This window comes from Rhinoderma darwinii, chromosome 5 (genome assembly GCF_050947455.1).
Source record: "Rhinoderma darwinii isolate aRhiDar2 chromosome 5, aRhiDar2.hap1, whole genome shotgun sequence".
In the NCBI taxonomy this organism is placed as follows: Eukaryota; Metazoa; Chordata; class Amphibia; order Anura; family Rhinodermatidae; genus Rhinoderma; species Rhinoderma darwinii.
In genome coordinates this window covers 109,519,719-109,542,024 of record NC_134691.1, presented here as the reverse complement: position 1 = coordinate 109,542,024, position 22,306 = coordinate 109,519,719, and the positions used below count along the sequence as shown (strand labels likewise).

The 22,306-nt window shown below is 39.5% G+C and overlaps 1 protein-coding gene across 10 annotated transcripts in view; it reads left to right on the top strand.

Annotated features, from left to right (window-relative positions):
• EPB41L3 (erythrocyte membrane protein band 4.1 like 3) overlaps positions 1–22,306 on the top strand; it is a 235,667-nt gene that overhangs the window by 169,087 nt on the left and 44,274 nt on the right. For all 10 annotated transcript variants that reach the window (XM_075826402.1, XM_075826400.1, XM_075826396.1 and 7 more), the window contains 5 exons: positions 1,557–1,644; positions 6,995–7,147; positions 8,587–8,684; positions 9,189–9,364; positions 16,069–16,289. In XM_075826402.1, the coding sequence (XP_075682517.1) occupies positions 1,557–1,644; positions 6,995–7,147; positions 8,587–8,684; positions 9,189–9,364; positions 16,069–16,289 (736 nt within the window). The remainder of the gene's footprint in view (positions 1–1,556; positions 1,645–6,994; positions 7,148–8,586; positions 8,685–9,188; positions 9,365–16,068; positions 16,290–22,306) is intronic.

The window sequence follows — 22,306 nt, the reverse complement described above, 5'->3', positions numbered from 1 at the left end:
GATGCATTTTGAGCCACGTCCCCTTTCCCTACTAAGTCACGCCCCTTTTCGAGCAAAAAATTGTCTAAAACAGTTAATAAATGTAATGCACAGCAGGCAATTTTCATAGTAAATCTGTCCCATTGTATATGTTTTATAATAATTATGAAGCTTTAATTTATATAATAATTGGGTTTACCACCCTTTAGCATTACCAATATTTGCAGCTGCAGCTCTTTTTTCTTATTTTGTGCCACTTCTATATATGTGCATAACACTTACTCCCACACACTAACAAACACCTTGGGAAAAACACAGCAAATTGCAGACTATTATTGCCTTTTATTTGTTTGCTCGCTTTTTATGACAGCTGTCATCAAATGTGAAGGGATCTCTTCTTTTCTATGGCATTTATTTAAAGCTGGATACATATATTTTTATTTCCTGTAGCTTGGTTTTGGAGCTATTGTTGACATTTTATAGGTGTCAGCGCTGTCACTTTTTATAGTTTTAGATAGCAGCTCATGTTTACACTCTACAACCACTATATATGTTGCTTGGCTTCACAAAATGCTATTTTCAAAGTAATGTAAGCAGTGCAAGCTTAAAGAGGCTCTGTCACCAGATTTTGCAACCCCTATCTGCTATTGCAGCAGATAGGCGCTGCAATGTAGATTACAGTAACGTTTTTATTTTTTAAAAACGAGCATTTTTGGCCAAGTTATGACCATTTTCGTATTTATGCAAATGAGGCTTGCAAAAGTACATCGGGGCGTGTTTACTACTTTTACTAGCTGGGCGTTGTGTATAGAAGTATCATCCACTTCTCTTCACAACGCCCAGCTTCTGGCAGTGCAGACACAGCGTGTTCTCCAGAGATCACGCTGTGTCGTCACTCACAGGTCCTGCATCGTGTCAGACGAGCGAGGACACATCGGCACCAGAGGCTACAGATGATTCTACAGCAGCATCGGCGTTTGCAGGTAAGTCGATGTAGCTACTTACCTGCAAATGCTGATGCTGCTGCAGAATCAACTGTAGCCTCTGGTGCCGACACGATGCAGGACCTGTGAGTGACGTCACAGATCTGCACTGCCAGAAGCTGGGCGTTCTGAAGAGAAGTGGATGATACTTCTCATCAGAGCGCCCAGCTAGTAAAAGTAGTAAACACGCCCCGATGTACGCACATAATACACGCCCAGTTGTACTTTTACTTTTCAACACGCCCAGTTGTACTTTTGCAAGCCTCATTTGCATAAATACGAAAATGGTCATAACTTGGCCAAAAATGCTCGTTTTTTTTAAAATAAAAACGTTACTGTAATCTACATTGCATCGCCGATCTGCTGCAATAGCAGATAGGGGTTGCAAAATCTGGTGACAGAGCCTCTTTAAGGACGTTTCCACATGTTTTAGCATGATTGACAAATTCTAGATATCATTTCCTTGCACAGATGCCTTATTGTGAAGAACATTCTTTGAGTTAATAATGCAGTCTGAACATGCCACAATTGTATTTCAACAGCAAGAATATATTTTGAAATAAATAAATTACCAAATCTATCTATCTTCTGCAGAGGAATGACTCCTGCTGAAGCGGAAATGCACTTCCTGGAAAATGCCAAAAAATTGTCAATGTATGGGGTTGATCTACATCATGCTAAGGTATTGGCTATATCTGGCAGTCATGTTTCTTTCGTTCCAACGTGAAGTTTGCTTTCAATATTGACACCTGTATGCATTGTAATGCTTTGCAGTGTTCTTCGTAAATATGTAATTTTCTTGTTCTAAGGGAACTTTAGTGATATATAAAGAAATATTCCCATCTAATAAGGTTATGTTATTTCAGTAGGATATTATATTAGTAGGAAAAATATGGTACGCAACGGGACACACCAGTCATCAGAGCTTACAGGTTAAATAAAAAATTGAAAGTACAGTTTAAATGACGAGTAGTTGTTATATAAACAAGCTGCAAGATTCCCCATAGTAAAATTAGATCAAACTATGGCACTTACTAAACCAGGTCTCATACTAATTGTGCCAGGGGTGGGATTCAAATTTTTAACAACAGGTTCTATGTTTTGCCAACAAAAACATTCATGCCTGGGGGATCGCGGTGTTTCACTGTTTATCGTACAATGGAAAATGATTCTAATAATAAAATAAAACAATTACAATATTCCAAATACGCCATATATTATAGTGGACTCTAAATAAATTCCCTGTCCAGAATGTTTAACTGGATTGCCACACTATGTATATAATTACATAAGCCTACATGCCTGCCTACCAACCCACACATATTAAAATCACCCATTACGTATAGACCTATATGCGCACATTAAATATCTTAAGCATGCTCAGCTCATTTAGTTAGGCTGTGCACTGTGAGAAGGGTGGAGGACAGTGCGGCGTGCGCAGTAAGCCGTGACAAATCTTCCGGGTAATTGCGATAACCAAGCTCAGTACATATATACAGTGCCAGAACAAAGCACAGTACATATATACAGCACCAGAACTAAGCTCAGTGCATATGTACAGCACCAGAACAGAGCTCAGTACATATATACAGCACCAGAACAGAGCTCAGTACATATATACAGCACCAGAACAAAGCTCAGTACATATATACAGCACCAGAACAAAGCTCAGTACATAAATACAGCACCAGAACCAAGCTCAGTACATATATACAGAACCAAGTTCATATATATATACAGTACCAGAACCAAGCTCAGTATGGATTTACAGTACCAGAACCAAGCTCAGTACATATATACAACTCCAGAACCATGATCTGTACATATACAGTGGATATAAAAAGTCTACCCACCCCTGTTAAAATGCTAGTTTTTGTCATGTTGCAAAGTCAGTACAAGATGAATAATTTCAGAACTTTTTCCATCTTTAATGTGACCCATAATCTGTACAATTCAATTGAAAAAAGCTCAAATCATTTAGAGGGGAAAAATAAAAGTAAAAACCAAAAATAATGCCCCTGAATATAATGGAATCATACACTGTGCCCCTGAATTTAATAGTGCTACACACTGTGCCCCTGAATATAATAGTACCATACACTGTGCCCATTAATAAAATTGTGTCAATCATTGTAAGGTAATGCACCACACACACAGTGCTCCCTGTAGATAGTGCCACTTACAATTCCCCCTGTAGATCGTGCACCTCATAGAGCCCTCTGTAGACTGTGCCCCTCATAGAGCCCTCTGTAGATAGTGCTCCCCATAGAGCCCCCTGTAGATAGTGTCCACAGTAGATAGTGGCCCCTATAGTTACCCCTGTAGATAGTTCCCCCTGTAGATAGGGCCCCTGAAGATAGTGCTTCCTGTAGATATGGCCCCTATAGAGTCCCCTGTAGCTAGTGCCCTCTGTAGCGTCCACTTGTTGATAGGGCCTCTGATAGCATCCCCTGTAGATAGTTCCCCCTGTAGATAGGGCCCCTGAAGATAGTGCTTCCTGTAGATGGGGTCCCTTATATAGTCCCCTGTAGCTTCGGCCCCCTATATAGTCTCCTGTAGATAGGGACCCCAATACTGCCCACTGTAAGAAAAAAAAAATGTATGCTTACCTGTCCCCGTTCCCGCGCCGTCCTCCAGTGACACCAGGCCTCATACAGCAGAACTACGCAGCGGCGCAATGACGTCATCGCGCCGACTTCATTTACCGATGCAGCACTAGGTAAATCAATTGTATCCGCGTCCTAAGGACGCTCATACAATTGAGTTCAGGGGACCAATTCCGGGTTCCCGCTTCACCCCGGCTCTATGACCGGCTGTAATTTTAACAATCGGTTAGGGAAAACCGGAGCGAACCGGCCGGATCCGACCCTTGATTTGGGCGATACCACATTCCCTTAGTCTGCATGCATATAGTATTGAGACACAGTATAGTGGCATACTGAGTCCCTTATGGCTCCATACTACAGTGTGCTGCCCTACAATGCACCATTGGGTGCGTATGTATGGAGTTATTTACCGCCAGAAGCAATGCTTCTAGAGAAGTAAGCTCTGTACATACAACATCCGATTAAGCATGCCACAATTTGTTTTCCATTGGACTTTAATGAAATCTGAAAAAAAAAAAAAAAAACTCCCATGTGCCTTTGTATGAAGAGGCATACGGAGGTACGGTAAAGGCACCATGCACCTCTATGGATGTCCTATTACAGCTTGAGATTGTTCTGCAAATTGGTAACCTATTGTGTTTTTGTTATTTTTCATTTTACCAGTTCCGTGGCTGAAGATACCGTATTTTTCGGACTATAAGATGCAGTTTTTAGCAAGAATAAATCATGCTAAAAAGTCCCTGCGTCTTATAGTCGGCAGTCAAGGGACCTGGCTGCGTCGGGCCCCCTGACCTCTTCCTTACTTAACCCCAACCCGACACATGATGTTCCGGCTCTTCATGGAGCGGGGAGGGGATGATGTTTGGAGTGGAGCAGGCTCACGCGCTGAGCCCGCTTCATACACTGCCGATGTCAGCTGTGGTTTACAGCTGACACGCTGCTCTAACGGCCAGGAAAAGCGATTGCGCTGTTCCTGGCCGTTTAACTTGTTAATGTCAACAGCGACCACTGCATTTATAGGGTTTTCCCATGAAGGACATTTATGACAAATCCACAGGATATGTCATAAATGTCAGATAGATGCGTGTACCAGCTCTGTGAGCCGCACCTATCTATAGAATGGGGCCTCCTGAACCCCGTTCTATCTTACTCGGCTCCGCTGTCTCCCGGCCATTTCCTGGTTACGTGGTCGGGAGTTACGGAAACAGTCAAGTGCTCGCTGAGCTACGCTGTTTCCATAACTCCCATAGAAGTGAATGGGAGTTACGGATACAGCGTAGCACTGTGAGCTACACTGTTTCCTGAACTCGGTATCTACGAAAACAGTGTACACAGTTGCTGAGCTACGCTGATTCCGTAACTCCCAAAGAACTGAATAGTAGTTACGGAAAACGCGTAACTTGCATGCTATGCAGCTTCTGTACTGCCATTGACTACTATGGGAGTTATGGAAACAGCGTAGCTCAGCGAGTTACGATGTTTCTGTAACCCATCCATGTATTGCAGTGTATTATACCCTAGGGGAACTAATAAAATGTGTAAAACAAAAAGTTACATACAATTTCAGGAGTGTGAAATAATATTAAAAGTTAAAAAAAAAAAACCTTTTCCCATTTTTCTCCAAGCACAATGTAAAAGGAAAAAAAGAAAAAATTGGGTATTGCTGCATCCGTGAATGTCCGAACTATTACAACATAGCATTATATGACTCACACGGTGAACTGCGTAAATACATTTTTTATTAAAACCCCGGAATCGTTGCTTTTTTGGTCACTTAAGCGCTAAAAAAATTTTTTTTAATAAAAACTGATAAGAAGAATTGTATGTACCAAAAAATAATGCCAATAAAAACGACAGCTTGTCCCACAAAAAATAAGCCCTCACACCGCTCAATAAATGAAAAAAATATAAAAGTTATGGCTCTCAGAATGTGGTGAAACAGAACAAATTTTGTGACAAATTTTTTTCTTTGTAAAAGTAGTAAAATATGTTATCTAAAACCAGGGTGCGCCTTATAGTCCGAAAAATACCGTACTTTATTTTGTGATAAATGTGCCACAAAATAGATTTTTGGGGGAATAAACAATGAGTAAAACACGAGGGTTGCATTAATAGGATGATGAGAGGGGAGAGACGTATTATTTCTTCTAATGGTATTTACATTTCCAAACCTCCGGTTTACAGTTGACGCAGTCAAATCAGCTTTAGTAAACTAAATAGAGCTGACAGGTTCTCAAATTGCTTTAACGGCACATGATAGGAAGCCTATAAAATATTACAGCTAACTATTCAGTAGATCTTGGCCTCAGCTTGCTAATGTAGCGTTTTATAGTGCCCTGCCTTTTCATAGAAGCTATTTTATAGTTTGCAAATGATCAGCTCACACCATTTTATATTTTCTTTTATTTGCATGTACATGGTATGGTTGGCCAATAACAGTTCCCTGGTATCAGGAGGGGTACATTTGTAAAAGCTAAAACATAGTAAAAGCATTGCCCATAGCAGCCAATAACCATAGAGGTATTTTCTTGGCTATTAAAACATAGTCTGGGATTTTTGACAGTCAGAGTTATACGAGCTATACTGAACTGAAAGGAAATTGCTGTTTTAAGACGCAGAGGCTGGAATGGATGTGCATCGTAATCAGGACTAGCAGTACCGTTGTATTGATCAACTATGGATGATGCAGTGCTTCCAATGCACCACAGGGGGGATGATAAGTGAGGACAGATGTGCTGACATGACTTTACACTTCCTACTGCAAAGCCCATTGCAATGGAAAATCACTAAAAGGCTGAATCCCTAAAAATTAGTTAAGTAGTTCTCGTTTTATTAAGCTATTTTAATCATTGCGAGTGAACCTCTAAATGAAACTGGAAAAGAAAATTGCAGGTGGCGAAATCTTATTACTTCCATTAAAACGAAGGTTTTGTGAGTGTCGACCTTTTTTAAAAGCTGATTTTTGAAAAAAAATTTAGATTTTAAGCCCTGGTAATTAAATGAATAACTATTGTTTATCCCGTAACTAGCAAAACTGTTTTGGTTAAGACAAAAATTAAGCAAATTTAGGTTATGTTCATACTAGATTTTGCCTGTAATTTCACCGTATACACCAGTGTGTTTTATGGGAGTCAATGCCAGACATATTCATACATCTGGGGCAAGAATATGTTCCGGTCATGTGATGGACACACACGGGTACAGCGCGGATTACAGTTACTGTATGTGTATCAGAACTGTATAAATTTGTAAACCACATGTTCCTATTGAATGACCGTAAGCAGAGATCTTGAAAACTCTGAGGAATTCATAAAGAAAATATATTGGAGACAATTACTTAAATATCTGGTGACAATTACTGTAAATATTATTGTATTCTATTTTTTTGCATTCTGACAGAAAGCTAAAACAATACATCTTTTGCAGGATTCGGAAGGAGTTGAAATTATGTTGGGTGTTTGCGCCAGTGGTCTACTGATATATCGTGATAGGCTACGGATAAATCGGTTTGCCTGGCCAAAGGTTCTGAAAATTTCATACAAAAGGAATAATTTTTACATCAAGATCCGCCCCGGGGAGGTATGTAAAAGCTCTAATAGATCGGGATATTTGACTACATTTTCTTTGTTAGTATCCGATCAGCACAATAAAGAACTACATTTTGTGCAGATGTCGTTGTGTATGTGTTAGCCAAATGAAATGGTTATCAAAATGGAGATCTGGCAAATTCTAGAAATACTCTGCAATAATAACTGGTATTGGAGAGACCTGTGGTGACGCACTTTTATAAAACAATTAGGTTTTATAGAACATTTTCCCCTAAAATGTAATAGTAAATTGTCTTTATCTGCATCTTAATATAAATGAGGTTATGTTTTTGAATGATGATCTACTGCTTTCCTGGTTATTTTGACAGGAATGTCAAAGTTGACTATGACCTGAGGTGGCTATAACATTGCATGTCCCTATAAAGGTGTCCCCTTAAAAATGCAGCTCACTACCTGCATAGATCTCCACTCTACTTCTTCCTGAAGCCTCTCCTGCATTGCCGATCATGCCTGAATAGAAGACGTGGACTGATGGAGGGGGGTGGCATGTATATTATATATACGGTTATTTGGCTTTACAAGAATAGCCACTTAACCAAAACAGAATGGAGAAGGCTAAAATAGTATGTTTTCTCAGAGGGGTATTTTAAGACATAGTATCTGTTCACTGGCACTGACCTTGAATAAAACCGTTAAAAACTTACGGTAATATGAAGCCCCAGTTATTTAAAGTGTCTATCACAGGTACTTGCACGAGAAAGCCTGTTTTAATAGATCCCTTGTGTGTAAGAGAATGATTAATTGAATGAAAAAAAACAAAAAAACATACCGGGTAAAACATTTCTTCAACAAAAGTGTTCAGTGTTTGAACAATCCTTTCTACCTAAATGCAACATTTGGGAACTCTAGAAGTCTCTATCTGATTAGTTCGATCAATAGCCACATTTTGGACGCTATAATTATTTTAATTTGTTATATTGGTATTTTTTTGTTTTATAGATAAGGTCATTTTTTTTTTTTTGCAAAAGTGACAAAAGGAAGTGCAGCCATATTGGTTGTCACCTTTAAATCGGCTTTGCAGTAAATTGTCATGTATTTGTTATTGATTGAACATGCTAACAACTTAAGAGCTGGTCACCAGTTTCTGAAAAGCCAATTCATTGTTAACTAATAATATAGATCCATTTAATGTGGTCACTTTTGAAAGCGTGTCCATCGCTATAAAATAGAAAAATACTAATATCTATGTAAAAGTAACGTAATTACCAAACTTCACCCACAGCTCTGACTTCTGATCTACTAATATGTGGCCAACTTTACATTTTGGTTTGAGATCCTTTTTAATTGTGTAGGCTATGACCTTTAGCATTTATATTACTGCATTTACATAGACTGATAAATAGGCTCTCTATAAACTGAACCTTATTATTACATATTTAACGGACTGTAAAATATTTATTTTCCTTTCAGTTTGAACAATTTGAAAGCACCATTGGTTTCAAGTTGCCAAACCACCGAGCTGCCAAACGCTTATGGAAAGTGTGTGTGGAACATCATACTTTCTTTAGGTATAACATTTATTTATTTTTTTTAAATATATATGGTGCATTTTGATTTGCCTTATCCTCGTGTATAGTATAGTATTATTTACATGTACTTAATTTATTGTATCATTTTTACAATTTCTATCATGGGGCACTGGTGCTAAATTTTATACATGGAGCATTACATTCTCATTACCAGGAAAAACATAGCATTAGATAATAATGCATCCCTTTATATACAACGTATTTCTCAGTGCTTTACAATTGGATGTTTTACAAAGATGATAATTATCCTTAGAACTGTACTTTGCATTGATGAGCCACAGATGGCACAAATGCTGAAATTTGCCTGTCAGATGATTTATACATCATGCCGTGCACATAGATCTTCCCTGAGTCTTCTTGTCTAGCTTGTAATGTGATTCCGCACATCTGTTCCCCGAGAAAAACAGAATCTTTATTTCTAAAACACCTCTTCTTTTATCCCATGTGTTGTCATATCTCTGACCAATATATCCATGTTTATAGGCTGCTGTTACCAGAGGCACCTCCCAAAAAATTCCTTACCTTAGGGTCGAAGTTCCGATACAGCGGAAGAACGCAAGCTCAGACGAGAAGAGCAAGTGCACTGATCGATAGGCCCGCACCCTATTTTGAACGTTCTACTAGCAAACGTTATACAATGTCCCGGAGCTTAGATGGGGGTAAGAGTCATGTATTTACCTTAAATGAGTAATAGGACATTTAATGATGATCTAAGAACAGAGCGAAGACATTATCTGTTATAAGGTTTAATTAAAATTGGAAATTTAGCATCTGTTTTAACAATTTTATTACCCTCCCTGACAGTATCACAATGAAATGAACAAAGGACACCCACACATGACTCCTACACTCTGCATTTTAGTGGAATCACTTCAAACTCTCCTTTTAGTTTTATTTAAATTGTCAGAATACACCCTTTTGTTGTGTGTGTGTGTGTGTGTGTGTGTGTGTGTGTGTGTGTGTGTGTGTGTGTGTGTGTGTGTGTGTGTGTGTGTGTGTGTGTGTGTGTGTGTTAATATAAATATATAAAACAAAATATTTTTCTAATGTGCTTGCGTTTCAGTAGATATTTCTAACGGCATATCTCATATACGATCACGTGATGCGTCCCTAAGCCGAAATCCTAACTTCCGCCGCAGCCCTGTACATGAGCTGTAACTTCCTTTTTCCAGCGGTCTGATTGTACGGTCATGTCATTAATGACGTAACTGTACTCTGTGGGATAGGGTTGGATACTCTTAATCCTCCTCCTTTGAGCATGCGTGGTTGATGCAATGTACACCACGCATGCTATAGTCTCTGTTAGCCCAGCATCGGCATGTCTTCTCCTACTGTGAGTTCCCATTGCGCATGCACCAGTTCTGAGCGCTTTGGGAAGAGAGCCGGACTGCTTTGATTCAGGAATAGTGAGATGGGAGGGGAAGTGGCCGTGAAATATATATATATATGAAGGAGGATCTGGAGTGGGGAGATTCTACTCTGGGAGGTCACATTGGCGCAGTATTTATATAACCTATAAAGAAAATGTTTTCCCATATAAAAAAAAGCATAATTTTATTATATTTTAATTAAAACAGTGCACTCTGCTGTACCCCTTTTAAAATGCATCTACACTTTTGGCTTATACCAGTCCCTGTTATAGCGCAATCTCTATGGTTATGCCTAATATTTGTACGTTGGTGCTTCTATAACGCATACCTACCCTATGTAACCCGGTATACTCCAGTTCCTCTACTTGTTATCATTACAATAAGTATGCATTTAAACTTTGTTTTATCATCTTCAGTGTGACAGGTATTACTGTAAAGAGCAATGCAACACCACACAGTATTGTGGCGTGTGTATAAACGTTCTCCTGGATACGCACTAAATTCCAGCTTTCCCCCTTCCAAAGAGCAAAACACAAGAATGTTCAAACCCTTTCAGCTGTAATTTCAGTTGTAAAAATTGCTGCAAACCAAAGACGAGAAAAGCATGTAACCCAGTGGTGACATCTTCCTTGTGAATACTTTATTCTACTCGTTGTTGTCGTGGTGCTGCAATTTGGGTATCTCTCTTTCTGTGTTCATGAGAAGCAGTTGCTTAGTAACAAGGTCCCGTTTCTGGCCACTGTAGTGCTCTTTTTCTGCTATGTCTTTTATATATTTATTTCTGTGACACAGAAATTTCGGCCCTCATTAATCTTTTCACAGCACATTTTGTGATAACACCAGAAACCTTTCATAGTTTTCCAGGATATATGTACAATCTACACTAAGTATTGATCCTAAAAAAACAACAAAAATCTTTTCCATCAAGTCTACCTCTAAAAGTCCCCATTTATTTGCTATATTTCTTACTGATCAGGTATGTCTGTGTGAAAAAAATGCACATTCTTAATAGAAAAGTAAAAAAAACTTCCAGAATTTGTTAGCTATCATTTTCCTTATCTTATCCTTATCCATATATTCATGAGTCCATTATATCCGTAATTAGGGTTTTAAGATTGTACATTCTACAACTAGAATTGGTAAAGAAATCGCTTCTCTCCGTGGTGATACTAGAGACAAGCAAATATATGTAGATCTGAATATAGAAGCACGCATGGTAAGACCTCACGGTATAATGGAGATACAGAAAATAAAGCAGGCAATGTGCTTGCTTGCCACTGACGCATACAGCAAATATACACATACATGAGTTAGTGGGTAATAATTGGCCCCTCTAATAACAAGTGAAATGAAGCCTATTAAAGCAGAATTACACAAAAGTAATAACTGGTATCAACCAATTGCAGTCAAGCTGTTTTGAGTGAAGCGAACTGGAAACTTTAATAAAAACTTTTACTTTTTGGTTCTGTCTTTTTTTTTTTAACACATTTAAAAAAGGAAAAATACAATCAAGCAGCACTGTACATCCTGCACTTTGTTCTTTCTTTACTAAGAGAAATTTGTATTCTATATTTTTTTTATTCAGTTTAGAACTAATCACACTCCCCTCAATATACATATTGAGTGATAAAGCTTAAAATGGACCTTTCCAAAAGAGTAAAAGTAAGACATTAGTTTAATAGAGATCTGAAGAAACGCAGGGAAAAAAAATGTGTCTAACGTAATCAATATTCAACACAGCACCCTACGCATTTCATTGCATTCCCAACTCCTCAGAGGTGCTGTATTGGTAGTATACAGTTATTGCAGCAGTAACAAGTGCACTAAGGCATCTTGGCTGTGATGAATAGCCTTTGATTTGTGGCTTATGCAGTGACCGATAATGCAATACATGTAACATTGCTCTATGCTGTAAACCCTGGTAAAAAAAAAAAATCCTTTTTGTTTTACTGCACTTGGATGTGTTGTCCTGAAAATATTGACTTTGGTGCTTATTCTATAATATCCATTTTTTAGATTAACCTTGTGTGGCTTGATGGGACGACCCCTTTAAGTAAACATGCGATGTCTATTAAACACTCCCGACGCTTCGGTAACGTTAATGTGTGGTACTTACTCGAGATCACGCTTGCTGTCTTTTACAGCGAGATCACGCTGTAAATGACAGCAAGCGTGATCTCGAGTAAGTGACACACTTTAACGTTACCGAAGCGTCGGGAGTGTTTAGTAGACATGGCGTCCTGGCTGGAAGCGATGTCTATTTACTCTCAAGACACTTCAGTAAGGTTAATGTGGGTGTAAGTGACAACACACGCTCTGCTGATTGCATGACGCTGATTAGTCAGCGTCATACACTTCCCTCCACAACGCCCACTTTGTCAAAAGTAAAAACACGCCCAGTTGGGCATTAAGAAAGTCATTAGCATAAAGCTAAAATAGGTAATAACTTGGTGAAAATTTATCGTTTTTCTTAAGAAAAACCATTGCTGTTACCTACATTACAGCGCCTATCACATTATGTAGGAGATAGGGCACTTATAATGTGGTGACAGAGCCTCTTTAAGGCCCCTGCACACGGCCATGGTCGTAATCATGGCTAGTGATTACGGGCGCGTCGTATTTTTTGCGGGTCATTTCTACGGCCCGGACACCTTCCCGTAAATATATGGGAAGGTGTCCTAGGGCAACAGAAATGAATAGGTCCGTACTTTTGATCCATAATTGCGGATCAAAATTACGGCCGTGTGCATGGGGCCTAACCTTGTGCATTTAGAATACATATATGCATTATTGTGAGCAATAAACTAGTATATACAGTTATGTCCAGAATTATTTGGACAGTGATATAAGTTTTGGCATTTTAGCGGTTTACCAAAACTTATTGAATATACAGTTATATAATCAATATGGGCTTAAAGTGCAGACTCTCTGCTTTAATTTATTCACATCCTAACTTGAGGAAGGGTTTAGGAATTACAGCTCTCTAATATGTAGCTGCCTCTTTTTCAAGGGACCAAAGGTAATTGGACAATTATCTCAAAAGCTATTTAATGGGCTGCATGGGCTATTCCCTCATTAATCCATCAACAATTAAGCAGGTAAAAGGTCCAAAGTTGATTCCAGTTTTGGCATTTGCATTTGGAAGCTGGTGCTGTGAACCCACAACATGAGGTCAGGGGAGCTCTCAATGCAAGTGAAACAGACCATCGTTAGGCTGAAGAAATCCATCAGAGAGATAGCACAAATGTTAGGAGTGGTCAAATCAACAGTTTGGTACACTCTTGAATAAAAAGAGCGCACTGGTGATCTCGTGAACTCCCAAAAGATCTGGACGTCCACGGAAGGCAACAGTGGTGAATGATCGCAGAATCCTTTCCATGGTGAAGAAAAACCCCTTCACAACATCTACCCAAGTGAGGAACACTCTCCTGGAAGTAGGTGTATGGCTGGATTCATCCGAGCATGTTCGGTCTGTAATGGACGGAACGTATTTCGGCCGCAAGTCCCGGACCGAACACACTGCAGGGAGCCGCGCTCCTAGCATCATAGTTATGTACGATGCTAGGAGTCACTGCCTCGCTGCGGGACAACTGTCCCGTACTGTAATCATGTTTTCAGTATGGGACAGTAGTTCAACGGAGAGGCAGTGACTCCTAGCGTCGTACATAACTATGATGCTAGGAGCCCGGCTCCCTGCAGTGTGTTCGGTCCGGGACTTGCGGACGAAATACGTTCCGTCCTTTACGGACCGAACATGCTCGTGTGAATCCAGCCTATCAGTATCTAAGTCTACAATAAAGAGAAGACTTCCTGAAAGCAAATACAGAGGGTTCACCACAAGGTGCAAACCATTAATCAGCCTCAAAAATAGAAAGGCCAGATTAGACTTTGCCAAACAACATGTAAAGAAGCCGCCCAGTTCTGGAACAGCATTCTTTGGACAGATGAAACTAAGATCAACCTGTACCAGAACGATGGGAGGAAGAAAGTATGGAGAAGGCTTGGAACGGCTCATGATCCAAAGCACACCACATCCTCCGTAAAACATGGTGGAGGCAGTGTGATGGCATGGGCATGCATGGCTGCCAAAGGCACTGGGTCACTAGTGTTTATTGATGATGTGACAGAAGCAGCCAGATGAATTCTGAAGTGTTGGGGATATACTTTCTGCTCAGATTCAACCAAATGCAGCAAGGTTGATTGGAAGTCACTTCACAGAACAGATGGACAATGACCCAAAACATACTGTGAAAGCAACCCAGGAGTTTTTTAAGAAGTGGAATAATCTGCAATGGCCAAGTGCATCACCAGATTTCAACCCGATCGAGCATGCATTTCACTTACTTAACAAAATACTTAAGGCAGAAAGACCCACAAACCAGCAACAACTGAAGACCGCTGCAGTAAAGGCTTGGCCAAGCATCACAAAGGAGGAAACCCAGCGTGTGGTGATGTCCATGTATTCCAGGCTTCAGGCAGTCATTGCCTGCAAAGGAATCTCTACAAAGTGTTAAAAAAAAAACATTTTATTTCTGGTAATGTTAATTTGCCCAATTACTTTTGAGCCACTGAAATGAGGAGGCTGTTTAGAAAAATGGTTGCAATTCCTAAACGTTTCACAGGATATTTTTGTTCAACCCCTTAAATTAAAAATGATGGTCTAAACTTCTATTGCATCTCAGTTGTTTCATTTCATATCCAATGTATTGGCACGCAGAGCCAAAATCATGAAGATTGTGTCACTGTCCAAATAATTCTGGACCTTACTGTATATACACATTATTACTCACATGTCTTTTATAATTCTGAAAATAGGATGTTTTATTGTTTAGTTTAATATTACAAGATATTAAAGAGGCTCTGTCACCAGATTTTGCAACCCCTATCTGCTATTGCAGCAGATAGGTGCTGCAATGTAGATTACAGTAACGTTTTTATTTTTAAAAAATTAGCATTTTTGGCCAAGTTATGACCATTTTTGTATTTATGCAAATGAGGCTTGCAAAAGTCCAAGTAGGCGTGTTTAAAGTAAAAGTCCAAGTGGGCGTGTATTATGTGCGTACATCGGGGCGTTTTTACTACTTTTACTAGCTGGGCGTTCTGACGAGAAGTATCATCCACTTCTCTTCAGAACGCCCAGCTTCTGGCAGTGCAGACACAGCGTGTTCTCGAGAGATCACGCTGTGTCGTCACTCACAGGTCCTGCATCGTGTCGGACGAGCGAGGACTCATCGGCACCAGAGGCTACAGTTGATTCTGCAGCAGCATCGGCGTTTGCAGGTAAGTAGCTACATCGACTTACCTGCAAACGCTGATGCTGCTGCAGAATCAACTGTAGCCTCTGGTGCCGATGTGTCCTCGCTCGTCCGACACGATGCAGGACCTGTGAGTGACGTCACAGCGTGATCTCTTGAGAACACGCTGTGTCTGCACTGCCAGAAGCTGGGCGTTCTGAAGAGAAGTGGATGATACTTCTCGTCAGAACTCCCAGCTAGTAAAAGTAGTAAACACGCCCCGATGTACGCACATAATACACGCCCAGTTGTACTTTTGCAAGCCTCATTTACATAAATACAAAAATGGTCATAACTTGGCCAAAAATGCTCGTTTTTAAAAAATAAAAACGTTACTGTAATCTACATTGCAGCGCCTATCTGCTGCAATAGCAGATAGGGGTTGCAAAATCTGGTGACAGAGCCTCTTTAAGTGGCATCCTAAGTTGTATTTACTCACTTCATCAGCTAACAGATCTGCAGCTTTTCCTCCTAACATTAATGCTGTATAAGTTAAATTACAGTAAAATAATCTATATATTTCATTCATATTGTTATATAAACAGTCTTCAAAGATAAAAATGTTAAATACTGTGAAGGGTTTGCCATTTATATCTCAACCTGCGCATATTTAGCCCCTTTTTGTTTGCTTGCTTTAAACAGACCATCCCATACTTATTTTTTTATTTTATTTTTTTCAAATATCATATTTGCTTTTAGCATCAGTGAATGAAAACCATGACTTGTATATGAAGGATTCTGTGTCTGCCACAGAGGTAGGCACCGGCCCGTACATCACAGCAAAGGGTGCATCCCAAACCAACTTGATTGCATCGGTAACCCCCGAGAAAAAGGTTGAGGAAGAGAAAAGTAAGGAGGAAGAAAAACCCAAGAAAGTAGAAGTTGTCACTACTGTTACCACAATACGTCATGATACTAAGGTACTTATCATTTCTTTTGAATGAATTCTTGAATTTGGGATTTATATCAGTTCAGTAAAGTTTCTTAGGCGGGCGTTTAAATATTTGATTATCCTTTTATTTTCAGACAGTGTCTCTCCGTTTTGTTTTCTAATTATCTTAAGAAAGAATAGACTAGAAATGATTCTGTATCTATTAAATAGAATCCGCACCTTCCAGGTAGCATCAAGATATCATAGCTGAAATAGGAATGGAATCGCAAGCCAGACCACTCATATAATGTAAAGAATTGGTAGCACCTCTCCAAGCTATTGTAGTGTAATTTTTATTTCTCCACTATAGGTAAACTTTTTGTCTCGCATGCATTTGTGTTGCTTGCAGGGAGTGCACTTTATTAAAGAGGCTCTGTCACCAGATTTTGCAACCCCTATCTGCTATTGCAGCAGATAGGCGCTGTAATGTAGATTACAGTAACGTTTTTATTTTTTAAAAACGAGCATTTTTGGCCAAGTTATGACCATTTTTGTAGTTATGCAAATGAGGCTTGCAAAAGTCCAAGTGGGTGTGTTTAAAAGTAAAAGTCCAAGTGGGCGTGTATTATGTACGTACATCGGGGCGTTTTTAATACTTTTACTAGCTGGGCGCTCTGAATAGAAGTATCATCCACTTCTCTTCAGAACGCCCAGCTTCTGACAGTGCAGATCTGTGACGTCACTCACAGGTCCTGCATCGTGTCGGCCACATCGGCACCAGAGGCTACAGTTGATTCTGCAGCAGCATCAGCGTTTGCAGGTAAGTCGATCTTACCTGCAAACGCTGATGCTGCTGCAGAATCAACTGTAGCCTCTGGTGCCGATGTGGCCTCGCTTGTCTGACACGATGCAGGACCTGTGAGTGACGTCACAGATCTGCACTGCCAGAAGCTGGGCGTTCTGAAGAGAAGTGGATGATACTTCTCATCAGAACGCCAAGCTAGTAAAAGTATTAAAAACGCCCCGATGTACGCACATAATACACGCCCACTTGGACTTTTACTTTTAAACACACCCACTTGGACTTTTGCAAGCCTCATTTGCATAACTACAAAAATGGTCATAACTTGGCCAAAAATGCTAGTTTTTTAAAAATAAAAACGTTACTGTAATCTACATTGCAGCGCCTATCTGCTGCAATAGCAGATAGGGGTTGCAAAATCTGGTGACAGAGCCTCTTTAAGTTCGCAACGCTCTGGTGCTCCGGAATCCAGCAGCCTAGTGTATTTGTACTATGTTGTCTAGTCTGCAGGTACTTTTATATGTTTAGCAGGGTTTTTGCAAAAGGCTCATCTTCTTGATATAAGCAATAAAATAAGAACAAATTTCAGATCAAACAAAAAGGGACATCTAAGAAGAGCAGAATGCCTCCTGCTGCTTTTCTTTAAGATGTTACTGTTGGAAACTAACTCATAACCGCTTCCCCATTGATTTTAAATGAGTATATTCATGTATTGTCTGCTTTTACTGTAAATCATTGTGAAGTGATACTAGTAATTAATATGATTCCTTGCACCTATGATACTTCACTTTAAGCTGTCTTGAATGCAGCAAATTTAACCTATCAGTAGTCATTGCACCCTATGATCACAAGATTAGCTAAACACAGGCATGCACAATAAACGCTCAGCACATAGCGAACCATTTTTTTTTCTTCAATGTTTTTAACTTGATCTGGGTCAGCTTAACTTAAAGGGAAAGTCACACCTAGAGATTTACGCATTAAAACAAGATAGTGAAACAGATTCTTTTTTTCTAATCTGTTTTTATATTGTCATGATATGATCTGTACATCATTATGGTGGCAGCCATCTTGCCTGAGCTGCTGTTGACCGCATTTAGATATATGCTTTGCAACAGCCAATTGGACCATAGTAACTGGAGAGGACCAATTGACTTCTATTGGCGAGTTTTCTAGGCGTGCTCTGTGATCTGTGCAGAGGTCATTGTGCAGGAAGGGATAGGTGGGGAACTCTGTCCATCATCTGTTGTTAATGGTGGATCCTGTGTTATCTATATAGAGGTGTTACCTTTCATTGTAATCCTGCCGGTGGTGATGATGATGATGACTGCTGAGAAGTGATCGCTAAAGAACAGGAAGTGTCAGTCTATTATAAGGTTCAGTGGCCAGAGTGAAAACTGGAAGATTTTAGGATTCTTTTTTAATGTAGATAATGACAGAAAATTTAAAGGAAAAACACCAAAAATTCTTAACAATATGTTTAACATGAAAGCCTGATTTAAACAATAGGTAATTTTCTGATGACACATTCCCTTTAATGTTTGGTTATTATGAGTTACTGAATGTTTGACCTTTTTAATTTGGGTGATTATCTTATTTTTTTGGAAGTATAATACAGTTTGACATATTCGTTCACTAATTTTCTAAACTTTTAAAAAACAACTTAAACAAAAATAACCATTTTTATTTGATCAAAAAATCGAATTTAGAGTATGTTCCTTTCAAGTACATCTTCATGCAGAAGATGAAAATTCAGTTTATGTCCAGTTTAGGGTCGATATACAGTTAAGTTTAAAAGTATTTGGACAGTGAGACAATTTTTATCATTTAGCCTCTACACCACCACAATGGATTTGAAACAAAGCAATAAAGATGTGGTTGATGTGTGGAATTTCAGCTTCTATTCATTGGGCTTAATAAAAATATTGTATTAACCATTTGGAATTACAGACGTGGTTTACATAGTCCCTCTATTTTTACAACCTCAAAAGTAATTGGACAATTGACTGATAGGTAGTTTCATGGCTGGGTGTGGCATGTTCCCTCCTTATTTCATGACAAATTAAGGATATAAAAGGTCTGGAGTTAATTCCAATTGTAGAATTTGTTTTTGGTAGCTGTTCATGGGAACTTTCAATATGTGGCTTTAAGATGTGTCAATGCAAGTGAAGGATTGCATTGGGCATTAGGGAGTTTATTAAATCTATCTGATAGGCTACACATACAGAACAATCCTAAGTGACCAAATCAATAATCTAGTACATTATTAAAAAGAAGGAATGCAGTGGCGAGTTTATCAAGACAAACAGGCCTAAAAGACAAAGCTAATGAATGCAGAATAATTTTCTTGGTCAAGATAAACCCTTTCACAATATCTAGCCAAATCACTCAAACTCTCGAAGAGGTAGGCATATCAGTGTCAAAGTTTACAATCAAGAGACACCTTCGTGAATGGATGGAAATACAGTGGGTTTATTTCAACATGCAAATGACTGGTAACACTCAAAGAGAACGGACAAATTAGACTTTGCTAGAAAAGATCTAAAACTCTGAAGCAATCTTTTGTGGATAGATGAAAACAGGATGAAATTGTACCAGACTGATGTGAAGAGAAAAGTATGGCGAAGGAAAGACTTGGCGTATGATCCAAAGCATACCACATCATCTGTCATACATGGAGGCAGTGTTATGGCATGGTCATGTGTGCTACCAATGGAACTGGGTTACTGATGTTTATTGATAATGTTACTGCGGAAAGAAACAGGATGAATTCTGAACTGCATAGAGCGAGACTTATTACTCAAATTGAGACAAATGCAAAACTGATAGGACTCTTCGCAGTACAGATGGATAATGACCCAAAGCATACTGCATAGACAACCCAAGAGCAAACAAAATTCACCTAACCTCAACCTGTTCGAGCATGTTTTCCACTTACGGAATAGAAAACTGAAGGTAGAAAGACTCACAAACAAGTAGCAACTGGAGGCGGCTGCAGTAAATACCTGGAAATGCTCTGCATTTGGGGATGTCAATTGGTTCCAGACTTCAGGGAGTCATTGACTGCAAAGGGTTTGCATCCAAGTATTAAAAATAATCCTTAAATTAATAAGGGCTTGTCCGCACTCGACGGAATTGCTGCAGCATTTCTGTTGAAAGTCAAAGGCTTTCCGCTGCGGCAAAAACATACCATTTCCTGCGGTTTTTGCGGCAGAAAATGGTGCTTAAATTGCTGCGTTTTTCCCAATGTTAGGAGATGGAGACATCTCCTATGAAAAACGCAGAAATTCTGCACACTTTCTGTAGCAGGAATTGACATGCTGCGGTCCGAAAAATAAGCACCGCAGGTCAATTTTGGCTCAGAAATTTTACGCAGCATGTGGATGAGATTTGTTAAATCTCATCCACTATGATGCTGTTGTATTCTGTTGCGTTGTTTCTGGCCGGCAATTCCAGAGCGTGTGAACGAGCCCATAATATTATGCTAATTTGTCCATTTACTTTTGAGCCGGTTAAAATGGAATAACTATGTATAAAATGTCTGCAATTCCTAAATTGTTAAAGCATTATTTTACCTAAGCCCATGGAATTAAAGAGGATCTATCACCATATTTCCCAATACAAACCGCATACATTTTTAAATAAATTTCTTAGACCTGATTAAGCTGGTATACTTACTTCGAAAATCTTTGTCAGATTGGATGTATAATCCTTTCTCAGATTTCCTGCCTGCTATTAAAATTAAAAGCAAAAGAGGTCCTCCGCTCACGCTCCACTAATGCACCGCAAAACGATCCACCTTAGGGACTGTACTCCCTTCAACTCCAGATTGTAGTAAAGGTGCAAGTGATCTTACTCTAGCAGTGCAGAGAAATATGTTTTTAAGGCCAAACCTCCTTCCTGTTTGCCCCGTTCAGATCAGAGTCTCCCCGAATGCTTCCATTCCACACTGTAGCCTCTCACTGATATAGAACACAAAATGCAACTGTCGTTGCAACAAAGTTTAAAATGGCCCAAACCGTGTAACTCCACAACTTCAGATGAACTGTTAAAACAAGGGGGTTTTAATTATACTCACAAACATAAATAAAAACAGAGCCTTTCTATAACAATGCAAGCAGCACGCCTCGGCACCCGGACCCTCACCAATCAAAAATTCTGACGTGACTATGCCATTACAAAAGTTTCCTGAAATTACCGTTATTGATAGATCTGAAGGCCCTCTTACACCGGCCAATTATCGGGCAAACGAGCGTTCACAGAATACTCGTTCCCGATAATTGCCTAATTGCCCTGTTTAAACGCCCAAAATATTATCGTTGTCGGCAAACAGGGAGACGTGCTGCCGACATGATAGAAATGTATGGGGACGAGCAATCGTAGTAACGCCCGTCATCTCCATACTAGCTCCTTGTGAAAGGAGCAAACTAGCCATCTCGTTGATCGACACTTGTTTACACAGCTCACTCCGGGCTGTGTAAAAATACCCTTAAGGCCCTTTTACAATGGGCGATTATAGTGTAGAAAAGCGTTCATAGAACGCTCATTGCCGCTAATTGCCCTGTGTAAACAGGGCAGCGATCAGCAGATGAACGAGCAAACACTCAATCATCTGCTGATAATATTGTTTTAAAAAAGTGAAATCTCGCTGTCGGGAGCACATCTCCCTGTGTAAACAGAGACACGCTGCCGACATGATAATAACGTATAGGGATGAGCGATCGGAGAAGCGGCCGCTAATCACCAAACAGCTACGTGTGACAGGAGCGCTGTCTCGTTGATCGGCGTTTGGTGCATCGGACGAATATCGGCAGGTATAAAAGACACTTTACTCTTTAAAGCTCACAATCTATGCTTTAATCACATCTTGATTGCTTTGTTTCAAATCCATTGTGCTGTTGAAAGAGTAAATTATGAAAATTGCCACTGTCCAAATACTTCTGGACCTAACTAAATATCCCCCAAATCCTTACTTACCACATTGATTGTCCCTACAGTAGCATAGTATGAGTAGTGTCATGATCTTCCCAATCATCAGTATTACTTTATACAGAGGACCATGCTGATCATTACACCACATCATGTAGAGGCTGAGGGGGTCATTTTTTAAAAGACGCATATAGCACACACTTCATAGATCTTTGTATCATGGTATCCCAGTTAAGTAAGGTCTTTGCTTGGGATGAACCTTTTCTTGGGCAAAAACAAAATTTTTACCTGCATTACTCATATATAACAAGTTCTCTATATTATGTTACAAAGTG